Here is a 21,225-nt window from a genome sequence, read left to right as displayed (position 1 = left end):
GGTTCCAAAGTAAAATCCCCAAAACCAAAACACAATCCCTATAACACATTTTATTAGGACCAACTGACACATAACAGTGCACAAGCTTCTGAATTTACCAAAACTTTATCGCATTAGATGTTACTCCCTCCCTTCATTAAACATTTATTTATTTATTTATTTATTTATTTATTTATTTATTTATTTATTTATTTATTTATTTATTTGTAATATCCAGCCTGATGAAGAGTTCTGTCCAACTTAAAAGGTCACACACTGTTATATACTAATTGGTGGGTCCTAATAGCAGGTACTTTGTCATGCTCAGTACCTTGGTTTCAATACAATGGACAGCTCCATCCACCCCTCAAAAAGCTTTCTGGTGGTTTAGGGAGGTTGAAAAGTCTCCCCAATACCAAGAAGCCCCAATGGGCTGTTCCGCACTTATACCAGCCAAAAGACTGGCTTGAGTGTGGACTGCGGTCTACTGGCATACCACTGGCAAAGGTCAAAAAGGGACTAATGTCAGCTCTTCTCCTGGCCCCAGCCCCAACCCTGCTTTACTAGTGGCAGCAGGGTGCTGGTGCAGTGTTCAGCGTCACGTTCTTATTGGTGAGGGGGTGGCTGCCACTGCACACTGGCATGATCACCCCTAGGTAAGTGCCCCACGGAGCGCAACTCTGCCAGTGTGGCCAGCTCCCTGCTCCCTGAAGAGGATTCCCCCCACCTTTGGATGGGGCTCTTAGCCATTATAACAGAGTTTACTTGGATCAAGGCCCCAGGGTACAACTTGGACCTCGGTTCAGGGAAAGTTAGTCCAGTGTACAATTTGGAGATTCTATAGGTTTAGACATCTCTGGAGAATTACTAATGAAAAAATCACAAATGAAATACATCTTTACTAGATCACCACAACTGTCCTGTGCATAAGTCTTAATTAGATTATGCTTTCAATGGAGATTGGGTTGAGGGAAACTCCAACCCAGCATATGTTTACTTTGCGATCTGGTGCTCACCTTTAAAGTAGTGTGTGTGAGAGAGAAATCAGCTCCTGAGTGTTTGTGCAGCATCTGGAGAGGCTTTGCCACTCTCTCCCTTCCACCCTTCATGCTTTTGCAGGCAGAAAAGGGCCTTGGAGAGTGAAACAACAATATGACACAGTCGACCATCCACAGCCCTTTTCTAACTCTGAAAGTGCACATGCAGGCTGGAAGGGAGTGAATGACTAATGAGAATGACCTTATCTGACGATCCACAGACACTCAGAAGCAGATTCCCCTCCCACAGACACTATTTTGAAGGTGAACACTGGGTCACATTTTAAATGTGAGTTGGGTTGGAGTTTCCTCCAGCTCAACTCATATTTAATGTATCAACTAACCAGAGCCTTGTTTACTGCTTAGACCAGGGGTAGGGAACCTGCGGCTCTCTAGATGTTCAGGAACTACAATTCCCATCAGCCCCTACCAGCATGGCCAATTGGCTTAGACCATGGTTTGACTCTGAGACCTTTTGCATGAAAAATCTGTAATTTATTGCTGATTCAAATCACTATAAAATGGGATTCTTGGACTTCTGATTATCAACGGATGGCTTCAGCATATCTTAAAAACAGCACAAATTAAATAATTCTTTTAAATTATGGAGGGAAGAAAACAGAGAATCCCTTTTTTTAAAAAATCAAAGTTAGCTACCTGTTATTAACTTTATTAAAATAAAATACAATATTAATGTGAATAGATTTGGATCCTTTACTAAGCCATGTCCAATTTTTGAAATGTATATTCTTCTCCATATTATGTTGTGATCTATAACTCTAATAAGGTAGAAAAATTAAATTTTATAATAAAAAGTCTTTTTAAAATCTCCTTTACCATTTTATTATAAATCAAATAACTGGGCAGGGCTCACTTGCATCCCAAGACTAGGAATAAACATGTCAGAAAAAAAAGCTAATGTTTATATTGGATGATCTGAAACTCTTGAGGGTGGCAAACTAAGGCCACATAGGTTATTTAGAAGAAAAACAGAGTTCTCCTCTTTCCTTGCCAACCATTGCCTTATCACCCTGAGTGGTAGTGGGACAAGGCAAATCATTTCCTCCATGGAGTTCCGCATTGTTTTTATCTCCCAAAATGTTATTAGCAGCCTCAAAACATTTTAAATGAATCCACATTTAAAATGATTCTCTGGTTGAATTTTTTTTAAAATGTCTTCAGTTTCTGTGTGATCTACTGACTATGTTTCCCATGCTTCTCTGAATGTCCTCCTTGGCACCATTTTCTGAGCTCACTCTGTTTCCCCTTGCCTGTTTATCTGCAGCATTTCTGTTTGTTTTTATGGGGGGGCATTCTTCAAAGCATCAAGTATATGAGGAGCACAGAATCGCTGCATGAGGCTTTGAAGCACTGAAGCATCAATTCAAGACAGAACTCAAAAAAGGGGGGAAATCATGTAATGGCAGCCATTAATAATTTGAGGAGGTGAGTACACCATTGCAAAGGGGGGATTGAAAACATTTTAGAAATGTTTTAGGTGATTTGTGCAGAAAGAGCCATTGTTTCTGTCTGTGCAATTTCAGAGAACCACACTGAGTAATGACATAGAGAAATAATGACATTTTTGCTACCAAGATTTCTTTAAAAAACAAATGCATATAAAAGTTAAATAATATTAGGGTAGCAACTAATATCAAAATTAAATCATAGTTGATTTCAGTAACAGATTAGGCAAAACAGCCTCATATTAAAACTGATACTGCACAGTCAGTGGTGAAAACGGAGTGTTTGAAACAAAATGTAATAGTTAATTATTTTGATTTTTGCATTCCAACATTAAGAAGCATGGGAATTCCATCACCACATTTGCATTGACATAACATTTTGAAGAAGCAACATGCAATATTTCAAAATCAATGTAAGCATGTTTGGTAACTGTTGATACTGTATAGTGTTATGTATAAACAGTTAACAATTTTTATCTTATTTGTCCTTATAATGGATAGCTAATGGATGGGCAGCAATTTGAATTAAAGTTTCATTAATGTTATAAATGAATGTTACAAATACATCTGAGGGAGAAGCAGGGTTTTGGAATCGGAATCAAAGTGACTTTGGTTAGTCATATATTATGGTTCATAATTTAAAATACTGACATAACCAATTCAACCCCCAACCACCCCTTTAGTGCCAGATAATAGACACGGGCAGAATTTAAAGTTGAAAACATTGATACTGAAATTGCATTGCGTTGTGATTTCAACTGGTTTGCAAACAAAAGAGTAATGAAGATTTTCAATTGAAAATTACCTTTGGTCTCATACAGGAACTTACCTGGATCATCCAAAGGCATGTCAACAATCACCTGATCACTGTATTTTCCACGGACGCCTTTAGAACAAATAGCAACGACCTGAACTACATAACTGGTATTAGGCAGCAGGTTGTTCAGAATGGCTCCCTGAAAGTTTAGAAATCAATTATTTAATTAAATACCTTTAATTTAAACAGTTAGATTCCTTGTTTTAAAAATTCTGTTTCTCATATGAAATACAAAGGTTAGTAGTCTTCCTACCATAAACATGGAATTTCATATGAGAAGGATACCCTGTTCATGTTAATATTTCAAGATGCTCTGAATACGCATCCCAATCATACCTCTGAAGCTTTTGTGTACTGAAATGAAAAAATGTCTACTTACTTAGAGCTCTTTGGGTGCATCAGAGCACGTAAATCATTACAATGTGATTCATTACCTGAATAATTCCATGTGGATGCATGACAGCACATCCGGGAATATTTACTTGAATTGTGCTCCTTCTGCACATATTCACCCTTCACATAGGTTGAAGAACTTTATAGTGCAATTCATAATGATATAGTACCAATCAAAATTCACACATCATTAAAGGCAGCATTTGAAATGAAGGCGGCTGAACACCATTAAATTAAGGATGGTTGAGCCATCACAACTCTTCACGAGGAGGCCATCAAAAAGAACCTTATTTAAAGGTGTCTCCACCCACACTTTAGATCAGACAAGTGCAATATCTCTCAATAAGCAATGATCACACTGTGCTGACATGGTGATACAGTACATATTTATCCATTGTGTGAGAGAAGAACCTTTACTATAAATACCATAGAGTCGTAGAGAAGCATTCATAGCACCCTCTACACAAGCTTTTAACACTGAAATAGAATTAGAGTCCAGCAGCATTTTAGAGGTTTCTTGTGTAAGTTTGTGCCAGAAAATGAGAGTATTCCCAGACTGAAAGAACTCAGGAAGCTGACTAATGCAAGCCTTGTCTCTAAGAATGCCCCCTTTGCACTGGCAAAATCTCCTGCACTGGAGTTGCATCCCTGCCACGACTGCTGGCACCCCTGCATGGCACTCCTGCTCTGCTCCCCGGCACTGGTGTATATGTCCCTTATGCTGGCACAAGTTTTATTCGTGCTGGGGTCAGGGCACCTCCTCACCTCCTTCACTGCCCCCCAGATAGGACTGTAATAGAAGTGCAACCAAAGAATTTCAAGACAAATGCAAAGTATATTATTCATACAACTTTTAAAAAATGGCGATCAGAATAGGATGTAGCTAAAATAGCCTACATGAATTATTAATATTGTCTTTATTATATTGTATCTAAAAGTGTCTAGGGAAAAAATTAATTATATAATGGACAGATGATAATAATATATGAGCTTATTTTTCAATATTCAGAAATTATTTTTAGAAATTCATGTTAAGATTTATAATAATTACCACTTCAACTTTTATCAACATTCATTCTAGAATACTGTTTAACATTATTATTTTGGTAATCAAGTATTGTACAGTGTATTTTATGATGAAAATGAGCCATGCCTTTTTTTCTGTTTTATATCTCATTTTCTTTAATTAATAAAATAAATGTGAAATATTTTTGGAGCATAAGCTTTTGAGAGTCAAAGATTCCTTTATTAGATACCAAAGCTTCGTATCTGATCAGGAGACTTTTGACTCTTGAAAGCTTTTACCCAAAATATACAAATGAGTCCTCCACAGCCATTTCAGCTTGGGAAAATGGTGAGTGGAAGAAGGCAGGAATCTTTCCTCCTTTGGCATTATCTGTAGCATGTTGCGTAGCCCTTAGTCATTTGAGAATGTGTAATGGATGCCATCACAAAATGGCTTCCATGAGACAATCACAACACAATTGCCATTTGGTACTGAAGTCTATTACAAAATGTTGGGAGGTTACAAGGGATGGCAGAACTTATATCAGCCGGAAACTGGTAACCATTTGATATAAGGGACAATGGGTAAATCTGCTAGTTATACTGTCCACATATTACATCAAACAGAACTAAGTCACACCAAGTCTGGCATAACAGAAATGCATTGCACCTGCTATGCAAATAACAGTGTTAGTTATTCAAGTTGGGTCATTTGAATAAAAGGCTAATTGCTATTGCTATTCCTTTACTACATTTATTATATAGTTACATTTTAGCCTAGGAAATGTTGTGCATACTCTATGTCAGTGGTTCTCAACCTTCCTAATGCTGCAACCCTTGAATACAGTTCCTCATCTTGTGGTGACCCCCAACCCTAACATTTATCCATTTTACAGATGAAGAACACTGACGCAGAGAGTCTTAGGTGACCCCTGTGAAAGGGTTGTTCGAACCCCAAAGGGGTCCCGACCCCCAGGTTGAGAACCACTGCTCTATGTGATTGTTTTTCTTTGGTATACGTCACAGAAAGGGATAGCAACAATATTAGTTTTGCCATAAAAGTCATATTAGTATTCATATTAGTTATGCCATAAAGTTAAAAAATATCTCTGAAAGTTCATTCCTTCACAATAATCAGTCATAAGTTATTCAAGTTCTATAAAATAGCTAGTTACCAAGTCCTGATACCCATCGGTTTGATGTTCATGCAGTGTCTGGTCTTCTCCATCTAGCTGTTGATATAAAACAGCAAATCGCTCAATCATTGGGTCATACACTACTCGTGGCCTTTCCCAAGTTACCAGAAGGCTGGTATAGTTCTTTGGATCAGTTTGGACATTTCCTGGTTCTAAGCTGCAAACTTTAAAAAAGAGAAAGAATTTTTAAAAAGTCATTTGCAGAAATTCAGGATGAAGACAGATTTCATTTTATTTCATATTTAATTTAGATGTTATATGAAAAGAGGTCTTACAGCCTTAGGATCATCCCAGCATCCTCTTGGTTTGGAAATTAAATGACAGGTGTAAATGATACCAAATCAGCCATCAGGCCTGCTCCTCCTCCTTAAGGCTAATATTTAAATTAATGTTTCAGCTTTCCAGGAGTGTGACTGATCACTTATTAATATGTTTATTTGTTGCCAGTAATCTTTTTTTTAAAGCCACAGTAATTTCTAAGTGCAAACTGCTCCAAGGGCAAGGGAGAAAGGAGTTTTGAATCACTCAGAGAAAGGGGCCCATTAAAATATGCGTATGCACAGCTAGCTTCTGCTTCAAAGTGGCAGAAGAAGTTTTGGAACTGACTGAAGAAAAAAGGGGCTTCAGTGTTCTAAAAGTATTAACTCTGTCTCCTGCCTTAAAACTTGAATGCCATCTTGGGTGAATCAGGGCACACCAGTAGGCTAAGGCCCTTTCCGCACACGCAAAACAATGCATTTTCAAACCACTTTCACAACTGTTTTCAAGTGGATTTTGCTATTTTGCACAGCTTCAAAGAGCACTGAAAGCAGTTTGAAAGTGGACTATTCTGCCTATGCAGAATGAGCCTAACAGACGTTTTGTGTGATTAAACTATGCCCCATTTTTGTGGCCATTTTAAAGTGTTCTTATCATTACAATCTATTTGTAATGGTAACACGTGGAACTTCTGTTTTTTTTTTCTTCTGGTGTCAAATTTGAATGAGTGTGGGGAGGCATAGTGAAAACCACTGATTCCACAGATGACCAGAAGCTACACATGAATGACTTTTACTCTAAAGGCCACTTTCTGTGATTGTATTCACACTGTTCACAGTGTAGAAATATGTTAACATTAAATTGGTTATTAAATCAGAAAAAAATTGTTAACCTGAAGTTTGATACCTCTTTATTCTAACTCAAGTGAAGTTGACAAACAGTGGTGTGATCAGTCTTCACTGCGATAATTTAAGGAAAATTAGTTTTGTTTTTTACTTGATCTTCCATTATTACTGAAGTATTTAATAAATATTTTTTTGGTGAGGCTGGCCGCGGATTGGCTGCCCCCTTGTGAGCCCCCACCATGGTTTGTCATCCGGCAATGCCCACATTGGTTACATCTTTGGACGCTGCCAGACCCTCCCCAGCCGTAAGTCCGGTCTTAAGACTGGGTGCCACAAATATGGGTTAAGTTTGTTATTATTGCTGCATATTGAATCTTAAATGTTTTTAGATGTGTTTAAGTAATTTATTGGTCCTTACTGTACTGTGAACCGCCTAGAACCCTTTGGGAGATGAGGCGGTCTATGAAATCCAATATAACAAACAAACAAACAAACCAATCTGTAAGGGACACATTCTTTGCAGAGCAGTCTGTGACAATAGACGACACTTACAAAGACAGAGTTTTCCTGTATCTCCCTCTTTTACCCAGTGGCTTCCTACTAAACCCAAAAAGGTGATGTTGAGATTTGGGGGACCCAGGTGGATTAAAAGTCATGCAAACATTATACCACTTAAGCCTTAACAGAAAGTTATATACTAAAATATACAGTGTACAAAAGGCAAATATGGTTTTCATTGGCCGTTTCTGCATGGTCCAAATATTCCGGGTTGAGCAAGGGAAGTATCCTGGTTTGGCTAAGAAGTTCGCATGGTTCCCAGTCCTAAAGTGGGTTTGTCCCACGATATTTCCCTCATCCCGGGATTTTAAAAATCGCCAATTTGGCGATTCTTTACAAAAATCCCATGTTGAACCCGCTACCATGCAAAAACCACAAGAGCAGAACCAGTTTATTTTCCCCGCCCAGCCACCTGATCTCCCCACTTGACGTCATGTCAGTTTTCAACTCTGCTGAGCCACCGACCGTTGCAGTCCGCCCTTCCTGAAATGTTCTCCCAAGCATGTTTTCTGCTCATGGTATTGACCAGGTGCCATTTCGCCTGGTTAATCAGGAATGGAGTCCCAAAATGTACCTATTTTCTTTTCTGTACATGTACTGGTTGTTTGGAGTGCATAGATAGGGAGATGTGCACTTTGGGTCGAATGCTAGTGGGCATATCACGGGAGGAGAGGCAGTCTCTCATTTTTCACAAAAATAGGAGAACGTGAGTGCGAATGTGATGTGATGCTGTGCCCCATTGTTTTTTGCTGCCGCTTGCCGTGTTGAGGCTTGCATCGGGCCCTATCCAGAACTGGAAAAAAGGGGGGAGCTTCATTTTCCCTCACTCGCTGTGGGTTGACCAATCAGAAGCGCAGCCTTTTGTGGGGGTGGCACTGGCCAGTTTGGATGGGAAACAGTCAGTTTGAGTTCAGTGTTAAGGAGGATTCAGGAGCCAGCAATTCAAAAGGCAGGGCAGAGATGTCCATTCAAAGTGCCACCCAAAAACAACAGCCAATCAGAACATGGGACACCGAGGATGTTTGCGCATGCACTGACACGCTTGCGGTGTAAATACAAAAGACCAAGGCTCGCGTGAAACAAACTGGAGTATTTCCTTCCAGTATTCACTCGATTCCTTCACAGAAATGGGCAGCCATGTGAAGGGAGAAACCTATAATGGTGCTGTGCGGAAATGGCCATTAGCTACATCTTCATCAAGACTTTTATTTGCTACACAGCTATTAAAGTAAATGCAGTCAAATAAAATATGTTGAGAATGCAAAGAGGTAATCATGGGAACTAATAAATAAAAAAATCATGTATATTTCACAAAAGCTCTCAAAATCTTGGAAGTTTTAATTAACACTGTGATTTGCCTTTTGTACACAAGAGGGCACTAAAAGCATTATGTTGTTTTCCTGTATTTCACCACACATACTCGAACAGATATACAGTGATATCAGTGACAGTATATCAAATAATTAATAAACTATTGTGATTTAACTAACCCCTGCAGCCTTCAAAATTAAACTTTAACCCTGTGATAGTGTCAGTTTTAATTTTCTATACAATCTTACACATCAATTTCTTTATTAAATTGATCAGTTTCTATATACCCAGAAGATGGGAAACAAAACTTGTCCAAGTTTTTATTCTAAGCCTACAATGTTTTATAGTGGATACCACACTGAAGGTGTAAGAAATGAACCAGTTAAACATATTTCTACACTTGTCTATGGAAACATTTATATAAACATTGTCTTAAAATATTTGACAGAATATAAATCAAAATACACAGTTAACACAACAAATTAGAAGCTAAAAACATTCACCCTTACTACATATTTTAGGCACATAAATGGAGTCTAATTTACTCCCCATGATCTCAACTTTCAGTAGCAAGTGGGCAATGACTGATGGGATAAGAAACCACTGGAACTCTGGGGAAAGTTTTTTTAAAGCCCTTTACACCACAAAATGCAGATTAATGTCTGAGCAATCAGCACTTGCCAGATGTCACGTCACAGAAAGAGACATGTTAACTATGTTGTGTTAATCAAATCAAAGAAATAAAAGTCAGTCAGTCATACTTCCTGTTCTCTCAGCCGATAATAATGAAGTTCATATACCCTGAAGCCACACTTTGACAGGGAGCGGGACTGGCAGGGGGCCAACCCATTTGCCCTTCCCTGCCTCCAGCAGCAGCCACAGGAAAGCTGCTGGCAGCCCCAGTGAGAACCCCAACAAAAAAGGCAGGACTGCCATCGGTACCTGCACCGGGGCAGCACAGCTTTTCTGGGGCAGCATTCTCCAATGAGGTTTGGGAGTGCTGTGTAGGTAGCGATACTGAGAAGCCTTCCCAGAACCATCTGCCTACCTGTGATCATGTATTCTAGCTCCTCAGAATCCTTCTCTGCCCACCTGAAGGAGGAGAAGGAGGAGAAGAAAGGGGGCAGTCAGTGATCATATTCTGCAGCCCCTCAGCATCCTTGTCCCCCTCCTGAAGGAGGAAGAGGAGCAGCTGGGGGTTTTGTGCTCTGCTTCCATACTTAAAGGAGGAGGAGGTGTGGTTGGGGCTTGTGTGCTCTGGTGCCTCAGTGTCCTTTCCATGCCCAGAGGAGGAGGGGGGGCAGTGCTTGTGCACTCTGGCCCCTTGACATCCTTCTCCACCTGCCTGAATGAGGGAGAGAGGGCAGCTGGTGGAACATCCCCCCATTTGAAAATATCTATTTTGGCCATAGTAAGTTGCCTACACAGTTAGAATAATCCCATATTGTAACATGAAGGGAGGTTTGTTCGTTCGTTCGTTCTTTTTTTCCAGAAGGGTTAATAAGTAAAGTCCTAACTGTATTCATATCTTGAATCTTACACTGTCATCCTTTGGTGATAGAGCAAATATGTTTCTCTGACATGCATCACAGTATTTTGAAGTTACCATGGGTAACTTGAAATCATTTGAGTGTGTGTATGGCTGCATCAATATCTTAATTGATATAGTTACTGCTTACTCTCCCCTGTAGAAGCACCAGTTTATAGTTAAAATATTCAGAAACTAGCAAGACATTCCCTGTAATACCTTATGATTTCTGGATTGACCCGTATAAATTATTGGAAAAAGTACTTTTTGTGAAATAGGGGAAGGTGCTGTTGGTGAAGAGTACTGTTGGAAATAAAGACTGTTAAAATATATTTATGCTTCTTGAAAGATTAAACCTTTAGAAAGAATGTAGAATCTGTTCCATTTGCAGTATTTCACCTACAGATTGTTGCCAAGACTTATATACCTCCATTTTGTTGACATTACTCCCTACCATTCTGAGCACCTTTGCCAGTCTACAATGGACTGCCAGATTTTCCAAGAATGGATGTGGGCTGAATTTAGTAAAAAGAACAAGTGTCACTCAATGTGAGCTCCTTGAAACAATGGCTGACTGTATTGTTGAAGGCTTTCATTGCCAGAATCACTAGGATGTTGTGTGTTTTCCAGGTTGTATGGCTGTGTTCCAGTAATATTTTCTCCTGACATTTTGCCTGCATTTGTGGCTGGCATGTTCAATGCCAGCCACAGATGCAGGTGAGATGTCAGGAGAAAATACTGCTGGAACATGGCCATGCAGTGGCATAGCGCCAAGGGGGTGGGGGGGCGCAATGCTCTGGGTGAACGCCAGTGCAGGGGCAATGGCATGGCGGGGGTGGCGAGGGTGGCAGGGGCGCAGGGCGCAAGCGTGCCCCAGGTCCCATTCCCCCTCACTCCAGTCCTGCAGCCAAATAACCTGGAAAACCCACAACATCCTAATGGCTGACTGTTCAAGGAAGGAGAAAGGCATGCAGGATTTTTAGAAGAGTCCAGTGGAGTAAACCCAACCCAACAACATCAAGGCACCATTGCTATTATATATTTTGATCCACTCTGGCAGTCAGACCTATGGCTACTTCATTCACTTCAAACAGGCCAATCAGATTCTTTTACACCAATTCTAATTTGAACAGATCAATCAGGTCACTTTCCCGTCTCATAAGAACTAGCCAGCTGGATCAGACCAGAGTCCATCTAGTCCAGCACTCTGCTACTCGCAGTGGCCCACCAGGTGCCTTTGGGAGCTCACATGCAAGATGTGAAAGCAATGGCCTTCTGCGGCTGTTGCTCCTGAGCACCTGGACTGTTAAGGCATTTGCAATCTGAGATCAAGGAGGATAAAGATTTGGTAGCCATAAATCGACTTCTCCATAAATCTATCCAAGCCCTTTTTAAAGCTATCCAGGTTAGTGGCCATCACCACATCCTGTGGTAGCATGTTCCAAACACCAATCACACGTTGCGTGAAGAAGTGTTTCCTTTTATTAGTCCTATTTCTCCCCCCCAGCATTTTCAATGTATGCCCCCTGGTTCTAGTATTGTGAGAAAGAGAGAAAAATTTCTCTCTGTCAACATTTTCTACCCCATGCATAATTTTATAGACTTCAATCATATCCCCCCCTGAGACGTCTCCTCTCCAAACTAAAGAGTCCCAAACGCTGCAGCCTCTCCTCATAAGGAAGGTGCTCCAGTCCCTCAATCATCCTCATTCCCCTTCTCTGCACTTTTTTTATCTCTTCAATATCCTTTTTGAGATGTGGTGACCAGAATTGAACATAGTACTCCAAGTGCGGTCACACCACGGCTTTATATAAGGGCATGACAATCTTTGCAGTTTTATTATCAATTCCTTTCCTAATTATCCCCAGTTTGCCTTTTTCACAGCTGCCATGCATTGAGTTGACATTCCCATGGAACTATCAACTAAGACGCCCAAATCCCTTTCCTGGTCTGTGACTGATAGTCTCCAACTTTTCCTCTCCTTCTCTATTCCATTCTGTCTTGTGATCTCTCTTTCACTAATCAGAAACACTAATTATGACTTGCCCAGCTTTCCCTGCTTCCTGGAAAGTCTGCAAAGTCTATTTTGTTTGATCCTATAATCGTGCACCATACCTGATGCCAAGTTGCAGATGTCTTTTGGGTTCTGTCAGGATGATCAGACCTAGCTTTGCACCTTGGATTTATTGCCTGGAATTACTGTGGGATCCTTTTTGGTTTTGATCTTTTAACAGAAGACTAGCTAGTGTGTTGTCCATTACTAAGCCACACCAAGCAACTCCCCAAATAATAGGTTAATGCCTCCCCTTCTCTCTCTCTTTCCTCCTTGCTCCCTTTATCTAATTCTCTAAGGTACATTCTGCTCTTTGGGAGTAAATATTGGGTAGGTATTGATAAGGAAAGTTGTATTTTGTGCTGAAATGTTCTGAAATATTGCTCTTATCATTTGCCCATAGATCTGATTTTCCTTAATAAACTCTGATAATTTCAGTTTATTTACAGACACTATTTTCCTTTCTTTGCCTGCTTTGGTGCTTTGTCACTTTTCATTTCTGTCCCAAACCTTGGGGCATGCTGTATCAATTCCCCTCCATTTTAGCCTAATCCTGAGACCTGTTTGCCTGAACCAAGGAAGTTTACATGAGCATATAATATTAGTAATGAACAATAACATTTTATTCTGTACAACCAAACTGAAATTGTTTAAAGCTGCTGGAAAAGTGCTTTGCATAGAGTTAGGTATCCTCAAAAAGGGTTATAAGGTTGGTACTCATATATATTTTTAGACTTGTGTTCTTTCTGTAATGACAAGGTTCCTTTGTTTTTACAAATGGGGAATTCATTATTTTGTTATTGAAATGCATTTTAAAGAAAGGATTTTTTTTAAAGTATGGTTACTTTATTTTTTCCCCACTGCAAGTTCAAATTTGATGTTTCTAGGAATGTTATATATGCCTATGGAAACAGGCTTCTTTGAATGTATTTATACATGAATCAAAAGGTGAACATGCAGACTACTGCTGTGGATATAGTTCCACAGGTACAAGGATACACAAGGATTCCACAGATACAGGTACAATAAATGCATTCACACTGTTCCACCTAGAAAACTGGCAATCTCAGAAATTAGGTGTTCAAGACAGGAAGTGGTAGGGCAAGGATCAATTTATTACCTGCCAAATAGATGAGTGGTATGACTATTAATTTTCTGACTGTGTTATGCATGTGCACATTTAGATCTAAGTTACTATCTTTCTTATAGAAGCACTGAATTGCATTTGAAAACATAGTCAAATTTGAAGTCAGCAATAATAGTGAACAATAAATACCTGTTGCATTAATTTCTTCCTGGCCAGTATAAGAGGAAAAGATCTTGACAGAAAATGGATGCTGTTGTTCTCTGAAATTATTCTGCAGGTAGTCCATCAGCACCACATAACCAGACTGTTGCATGGTAAGGACCTCACAAAATACTGCCAGCTATTGTAGAATGTAGAAAAGTTTTATAAGCAAACACACAAACCAGAAGATTTTATTTTTAGAAACCTGAAACTGGCATAAATAGACCATATTATCATAGCAGACTTGCACTCCACAGTGACTCACGCAGGACTGGATTAAATGTTCAGTTTCTCTCCATGTGTCTGGATCCTACCAATATCTCTTTGTTCATTAGAGACATGAACAAATTTAGCCTTTCCAGTCCACAAGACTTAATGGTTAGTTTGCTGTCTCCATTTTCAACTTCCTCAATGCATCTTGACTGACCTTTTCTTCTACAGTAAATTGCCTCCATCTTAATATAACCATCTTAGAATAACTGCTCTGAGAAAAACAGCATGCAATGCACTTGATCTGCATTATCTTCCCAGGGCATTAATCAGCTTATAAACAAAAAGTTATAATAGAGACAAACTTTGGTGCTCTTACTGGTGCCCCAAACATTGTTTCATCAAGGTATTGTGTGGTTTCCGGGCTGTATGGCTGTGTTCTAGTAGCATTTTCTCCTGATGTTTCACCTGTATTTGTGGCTGGCATCTTCACAGCCAAGCGAAACATCAGGGGAAAATGCTACTAGAACACAGCCATACAGCCTGGAAACCAAACAACACCCCAGTGATTCCGGCCATGAAAGCCTTCGACAATACATTATGTTTCATCATTTTTCATGGCCTGAGACCACATCCCTTGGAAGAAGACCAGTTCTTTTAATTTCAGGAATTAGACTAACAAACCTAAGAAAATTATCACATTAGCTCATACAAATCTATCTCTATCTGAATATTCAAATGAATAGCTATTGAAATGTAAAATGTCTTTTCCTTGTCTTAGATATTATAGCAGCTGTACCCACGCATAACAAGACAGGGCAATGCAAAAACTATGAGGGCATTGCTCCTACCCCCACTCCCATGTAAGCACAACTCCCCTCTGCCCTCTTTGTAGCATAGTTACATTTGTAGCACAGTTAAGTTTTAAAGGGCTGTTTTACACAATACCGGAACACAATTCCGTTAATACCTTTCATCTGGACCAACCAAATTACATTTAATTGTATGCAAGCTTTTGAGTTCTCCAAAACTCCTCTCTAGTTTAGATGTTACCAAAAAAGTAGATAAAGGAAAGTGCTTCAGCAAATGGTATTAAGTCTCAGCCCGGTCTGTGTTCAATGTTAAATGCAGAGTTGTTTCAAATGTTGTTGATATCTATTCACACCCAGCTTCTTTAAATAATAGGTAGGGACCATGTCACTCCAGTCTTGTTCCATCTATACCAGCCCCCGATTTATTTAATCCAAAGTGCTGGTATTGACCTTTAAAGTCCTATATGGTTTGAGGCCAGAATAGCTGAAGGGCTGACTTCTCCCATACGAATATTCCCATCTACTGTGGTCATCTTCAGAGCTCTTGCTTTGGTTCCCTCACCATCTCATGCTAGATGGGTTACAATCCATGAAAGGGCCTTCTTCATCATGGCCTCCAAATACTAAAACTCCCTTCCCTGGGAAATCCATCTCTCTACTGTTTTCTTCTGCTGAGTGAAGATTTTTTTGTTTTGTTATTAGCCTTTCTCCCGAGTTGTGTCATGTGTGTTTTTATGTTTTTACTGAATTGTTTAACTATTTTATATACACGTTTACTTAAAGGCTGTGTTATTTTTTAAATGTTTCATGTTGAGATTTTCTAATGTTTTGATGTTTGCCACCTTGGGTACTATGTTTGAATGGAAAGGAGGCATAGAAATGTTATCAATAGAACTAAAACCGAGGTTGCCATTTTTCCATCCTTTGTCACCTCGGTCGGGCCACTGTTGATTCCATCTGGGCCCGCCGTTTTCCTCCCTCCCTTCTTTCCTCTACTATGTATTTTCCTCCCTTTTAGCCTTGGGAATGGGCGCCTGCCTTAAACTGTTTAAACTGTTTTAAGCTGTTTTAAACTGTTCAGACCGTTGAATTGTTCGAGCTGATTAAACTGTTTGAACAGCTATATTGTTAAGTTGTTTTAAACTATGTGACTGCTGCTGGTTTTAAGAGTGTTAAATTGTGTTGTTGAGTTTGCTGTCAGAGAACAGCCATGTTGGAAGCCGCCTCGAGCCCCTTGGGGAAGAGGCGGCCTACAAGTTCGAAATATAAATAAATAAAATAAATAAATAAATACGTAAAATATTTACAATTCAGAAAACATCAAATTCCAATGAACAGAACAATACCACCTTGACTTTATGATGATCACATGTGTCATAGCATAATTTTGTCTTGTAAAATGACCATCATCCAAATCCCTAATTACCAAGCCAGCTTTGGGGGAAAATGTACTGTCCCTCAGATGCAAGTAGTAACATCTTGAGTCATATAAAGCATTACTGTTCGATATGCTAAATTTGATGACTACAATCTGAAAGCACAGAGATGTAGACAATGTTCTATTCACCAGGAACATACACTTTTTGATTCAAAAGCAATCCTAAACAAGTGTACTCAAAATTAGTCCAATGATATTCACTGGGTCTTACTCCCTGGAAAGTCTAATTGGGATTGTAGCCCTAGCCACCTTTGTTAGCCAGCTGGAAAATGATGTGCTTGAACAAGTCCCATGCAGATTTCACCTCCACTGCTTAACAACTTATTATTTGATTCACTTGATAAACTTCTTATGGCCCAAATGTCAAATAATCTGCACAGATGATATATCTATATCCAAGAGTTTTGCTTCCACATGAGGTTTTTTGTGTGTAAATAATCCATCTTAGTAGGAAACAGATTTTTAATTTGTAGATGTGCCTATGAAAAGTGATTTTAAATAACATGCCAGCTAGCCATGATACAAAAATTGCCTGTAGGTGTTTTGTGCCATTTGGAGCAAATATTTATTCTACATGGGTTACACATTACCTGGCTTTCAGAAATGTTAACAGTGTCTTTAAATACAATCCATTCAACTGTCTCTGAGCAGGGAGGAGTTGACAAAGATCCATTGTAAGTGTAGTATTTGTCAGTTGAATTTGGCAAAAGATTCAATAATATGAAAGGGTTCAGTTCAGTTTTCTTCCCTAGAAAACAATGTTTAAAAGCAAACAATGATTGGATTTTTAAAGCAAGACTACATAAAATAAAATGATGCCATAACATTTGTTTAACAACTACAACACCCTTGAAGCTTATTTTGGTTGTATGTTGCAGGCAATGCCTGCAGATTATGACCAGAATTCAGTAAATGTTATGGTACAATCTGCAGTTCAGGAAAGGGGGGGGAAAGCTGCAGAGTTTATGTGACAAAAGTCACTTAGACTCAAGCCCTGTGGTCACGAGTGCTTCCAAAAGGCCCACTATTTTTTGTTTGTCTATTTCTGCCTGGAAGATTTTTTCCAGCTTTTAAAAAAATGTTCTAAGATTTGAGATATAGTGCTATGGCAGTGGTGGCAAACCTATGGCTCTCCAGATGATCATGGACTACAATTCCCATCAGCCCCTGTCAGCATGACCAATTGGCCATGCTGGAAGGGGTTGATGGGAATTGTAGTCCATGAACATCTGGAGTGCCATAGGTTCGCCACCACGGCGCTATGGCATTACAGTGCTATAGCAGTATAGCTGACATGCTTGTTGCTACAACTGAAAAAGAACACAGAAAAGGGCAGGAAAAAATAGCAGCACAGTTTGAAATGGCCAGAGCATTTTAGATGGATTTGGACCAATAACAGATGACAACCGGCGTAATCTGAAAGAGGTCTAAGAGTCCCAGAAGCAGCAGTGGCGTAGGAGGTTAAGAGCTCATGTATCTAATCTGGAGGAACCGGGTTTGATTCCCAGCTCTGCCGCCTGAGCTGTGGAGGCTTATCTGGGGAATTCAGATTAGCCTGTACACTCCCACACATGCCAGCTGGATGACCTTGGGCTAGTCACAGCTCTTCTGAGCTCTCTCAGCCCCACCCACCTCACAGGGTGTTTGTTGTGAGGGGGAAGGGCAAGGAGATTGTAAGCCCCTTTGAGTCTCCTGCAGGATAGAAAGGGGGGATATAAATCCAAACTCCTCCTCCTCTTCTTCCTCTTCTTATTCCTCTTCTTCTTCCTCTTCTTCGTCGTCCTTTGGATTTGTCCAGGGCAACCTTTGTGGCCTGGGGTTGGGGAGCAAGCAAAGGGAAGTATTTTCCTCTTTGACTCGTTGGCATTGGCAAAGGCTGTGGTGGCTGGCGCCAGCTGCAATCTTTATATATTCTTTAAACATTATCATAAGAGAAGAAGAAGAAGAGTTTGGATTTATATCCCCCCTTTCTCTCCTGCAGGAGACTCAAAGGGGCTTACAATCTCCTTGCCCTTCCTCCCTCACAACAAACAGCCTGTGAGGTAGGTGGGGCTGAGAGAGCTCCGAGAAGCTGTGACTAGCCCAAAGTCACCCAGTCGGCATGTGTGGGAGTGTACAGGCTAATCTGAATTCCCCAGATAAGCCTCCACAGCTCAGGCGGCAGAGCTGGGAATCAAACCCGGTTCCTCCAGATTAGATACACGAGCTCTTAACCTCCTACGCCACTGCTGCGTATGTAGAATAATTATGATGGTTTCATCAAGTAGATTCAATGTAAGTGCAAAGTGATGCAAACATCTGAAAAGGGTATGATCACACAGGAAAGAAAACTTCAGTGTGCAGTAGATAGTTCAATGAATATATGAAGCTGAATGCAGTAGTAGTAAAAAGGCAAATTCTATGTTAGGGATTATGAAAAGTGAATTGAATGCAATACTGGTAAAATTTCTGTAAGTTCATGCTGTGCCAAATTTAGAATAATGTGTACAGTTCTAATTAACACATCTTAAAGTGCACATCACTGAACTGCAAATAGTTTAGAAAGGAAAATACAAAACAACCAAATGATCAGATCAGGGGTTTTTTTCTACCAAGAAAAGCCAAAGTGTTTGGAACTTCCTAGTTGAAATGACAGGTTATGATACAGATTTATAAAATTATTCTTCATGTGACGAAAACAGAGAAAAATATTTCTCCCTCTCATGTAAATATCAGAATTTAGGGTCATCCAATTATATTGATTGGCAGAACAGACAAAAATACATAGTTTTTCACATAATATGGCATTTTCTGTGACAAGATGTAATGATGAAACAGGTTTAGTGCAGCTTTAAAGAATGAACAGACAAAATAATATAGATTTATTAGCAATTATAACTAAATGGGTTCATTATGGTCATTTTCAGGTGAGCAGCCTTTGCTAGTGGAACTGTAGGCTACATCACAGGACTTCCTTCATTAAAAAGGCAACATGTGGTGTGCATTTAGATAAGCCAAATAATAGGAGAGCTCACTGGTGCTTTCCTTTTTGGCCAATAGCTGAAGTGCATTTTGCATTACATTTTTGTTAGGCCTCTACAGTCGGAAAGCCCAATCCAAATTGGGGCGGGGGAATGGGCTGTGGGAGTGGTGCCAGACTTCACTGATGTGGTTGCCCTCTCCACCACTGTAAGGGGCATCCCCGCCAGCAGAGATGGCAAAGGAGCCAGTAGTTGAGCACCTCACAGCAGCAAAACCTGGAAGCAGGCACTGCTGCGGAGCAACACTGGTATCCAATTGAACATCAGTGAAGGGGGCTTGGGAAGTTGGGTCCACCACCTGCGCTTTAGGGCTGGGAACATTGCTGCCAGGGTTTCAGACTTATGCCATCCAAAAGAGTGGCATAACTCCATGAGGTCCTATGGAGGCTGGGGGTGCGGGGTTCTGTTTGCTGCCTCCCAGAAGGAGGCGGTGCAACAGCAGCACCATCCCCAGCTGGAGGTTGGGCTGCTAATGTGGACTGCAACAACCTGTAAAGATGAAGGGAAGAAGTGGGAGTAGAAAGTTAGGCTGTTTCCACACGGCCAGAGCAGGGGCTTCCCACTGGCTTAAATAAAACCGGTGGAGCATCAGGACCACTTGCACGGTCCTGTGCAGGCAGTCCTGCTGCTGCCGCTGCCCGCAGGGGCAGCTTTGCAAGGAGCTGCCCAGGGTGTTTACAAGGCACATACCGTTCCTTCCTATGCAGCTCTGGATGGCTGGAAAGACATGGCCATGCTGCCCTCTGACCCCGGAGGCCAGAGGGCAGTGTGGGCGTGTCTTTCTAACCATCCAGAGCTGCACAGGACGGAAAGGTAAGTGCTTCGCAAACACCAGAAGGGCCAAAAGTGTCACCACGCCGGCGGGAAGATGCTGCGTTTGGAAAAACTTGCTCCCTGATCGAGTTTTGAAAATGGCATCTTCCTGACGTTTGGGGGGCCTTCACACAGCTGTAGGGAGGCTGTTTTTTTCCATCCCTAGGTCACTGTTTTTTGGCCGTGCAGAAATGGCCAATGGAGTGGTCATTAGGGTTTCACTCCATTGAACAATTTGAAATAATTGGTTTATTTTTAAATAACTTGGTTTATTTTATTTTTTTGTGAAGTGTGCTGGTTACACATTTACTCTTTGTCCTATTGTTGGTTGGGGGAAAAAATGAAAACTCCAATGGAAGATGGGGGCATATCCTTTGGGGCCCCATAAAATTGTACCTCCTGTCCCAAACTTTAGCAAACTTAGTGGTTCTTGCAAGGAGAGTCACCTGAAGCTATGCTGCAAATTTGGTCCCTCTACATTGAAGAACAGCCCCTCTGAACCATGAAAAATTTCCCCATAAACTTTAATGAAGCCAAAAAAATTTGGTTATCTGGGAAAAAAAGCTGAAGAAATATTTAATGGAACAGATATTTGGCTTTTTTCTTGAAAATTTTCAGATCCAATAACCCTGAATCCTATATATACATGTATATGTATATCCTATATATATATATATAAATGGTTCATACCTCTACCTGTTATAAATCTGATTTAGCACAATATAGATTTGATTTAGCAAAGGAACCATTTCTGTTTGCATACAAACTATAGTACAAGTAAAAATTTTCCAACTGGATCTAATCCATTTATTTCAGTGATGAAACATATTGACTTTTAAAAATCAAAATGTTTCTTTTTCACATAATTGCCATAAATAGTCTAAGTTCTAATAACATCTTTTTGTTCTTATCTTACAGCACTAAACATTACCAGCAAAAATAAGCCATAGCATTTTGCTACGACCTGAACTGCTTTCGACAACTATCATGTTTACTGACTAAAATGTGCACTCTGAAAACAGAATAATATTCTTCTTCATCAGGTAATGGTAATCAAGCTGTTTGTTTCTCAAGTAACATCACAAACTCACCAAAGCGACTAACACTACCCACTCCATCGATAATTGAATTATAATCCAAATTATCTTCCAAACCAACCTGAAGGAAAAAAAGTTGACTGATTTATTAAGTAAAATTC

General features: G+C 40.1%; 1 protein-coding gene across 5 annotated transcripts in view; it reads right to left on the bottom strand.

Annotated features, from left to right (window-relative positions):
• Positions 1-21,225, bottom strand: part of PTPRZ1 (protein tyrosine phosphatase receptor type Z1) — a 130,586-nt gene that overhangs the window by 46,433 nt on the left and 62,928 nt on the right. For all 5 annotated transcript variants that reach the window (XM_048501314.1, XM_048501315.1, XM_048501316.1 and 2 more), the window contains exons 6-10: positions 21,119-21,185; positions 16,785-16,942; positions 13,723-13,873; positions 5,873-6,057; positions 3,312-3,438 (exon numbers count right to left, since the gene is read on the bottom strand). In XM_048501314.1, coding sequence (XP_048357271.1) covers positions 3,312-3,438; positions 5,873-6,057; positions 13,723-13,873; positions 16,785-16,942; positions 21,119-21,185 — 688 coding nt within the window. The remainder of the gene's footprint in view (positions 1-3,311; positions 3,439-5,872; positions 6,058-13,722; positions 13,874-16,784; positions 16,943-21,118; positions 21,186-21,225) is intronic.

Source organism: Sphaerodactylus townsendi, linkage group LG06, assembly GCF_021028975.2.
Source record: "Sphaerodactylus townsendi isolate TG3544 linkage group LG06, MPM_Stown_v2.3, whole genome shotgun sequence".
NCBI lineage: Eukaryota > Metazoa > Chordata > Lepidosauria > Squamata > Sphaerodactylidae > Sphaerodactylus > Sphaerodactylus townsendi.
The sequence above is the reverse complement of the archived record's forward strand: the minus strand, read 5'-3'. Positions and strand labels throughout refer to the sequence as shown.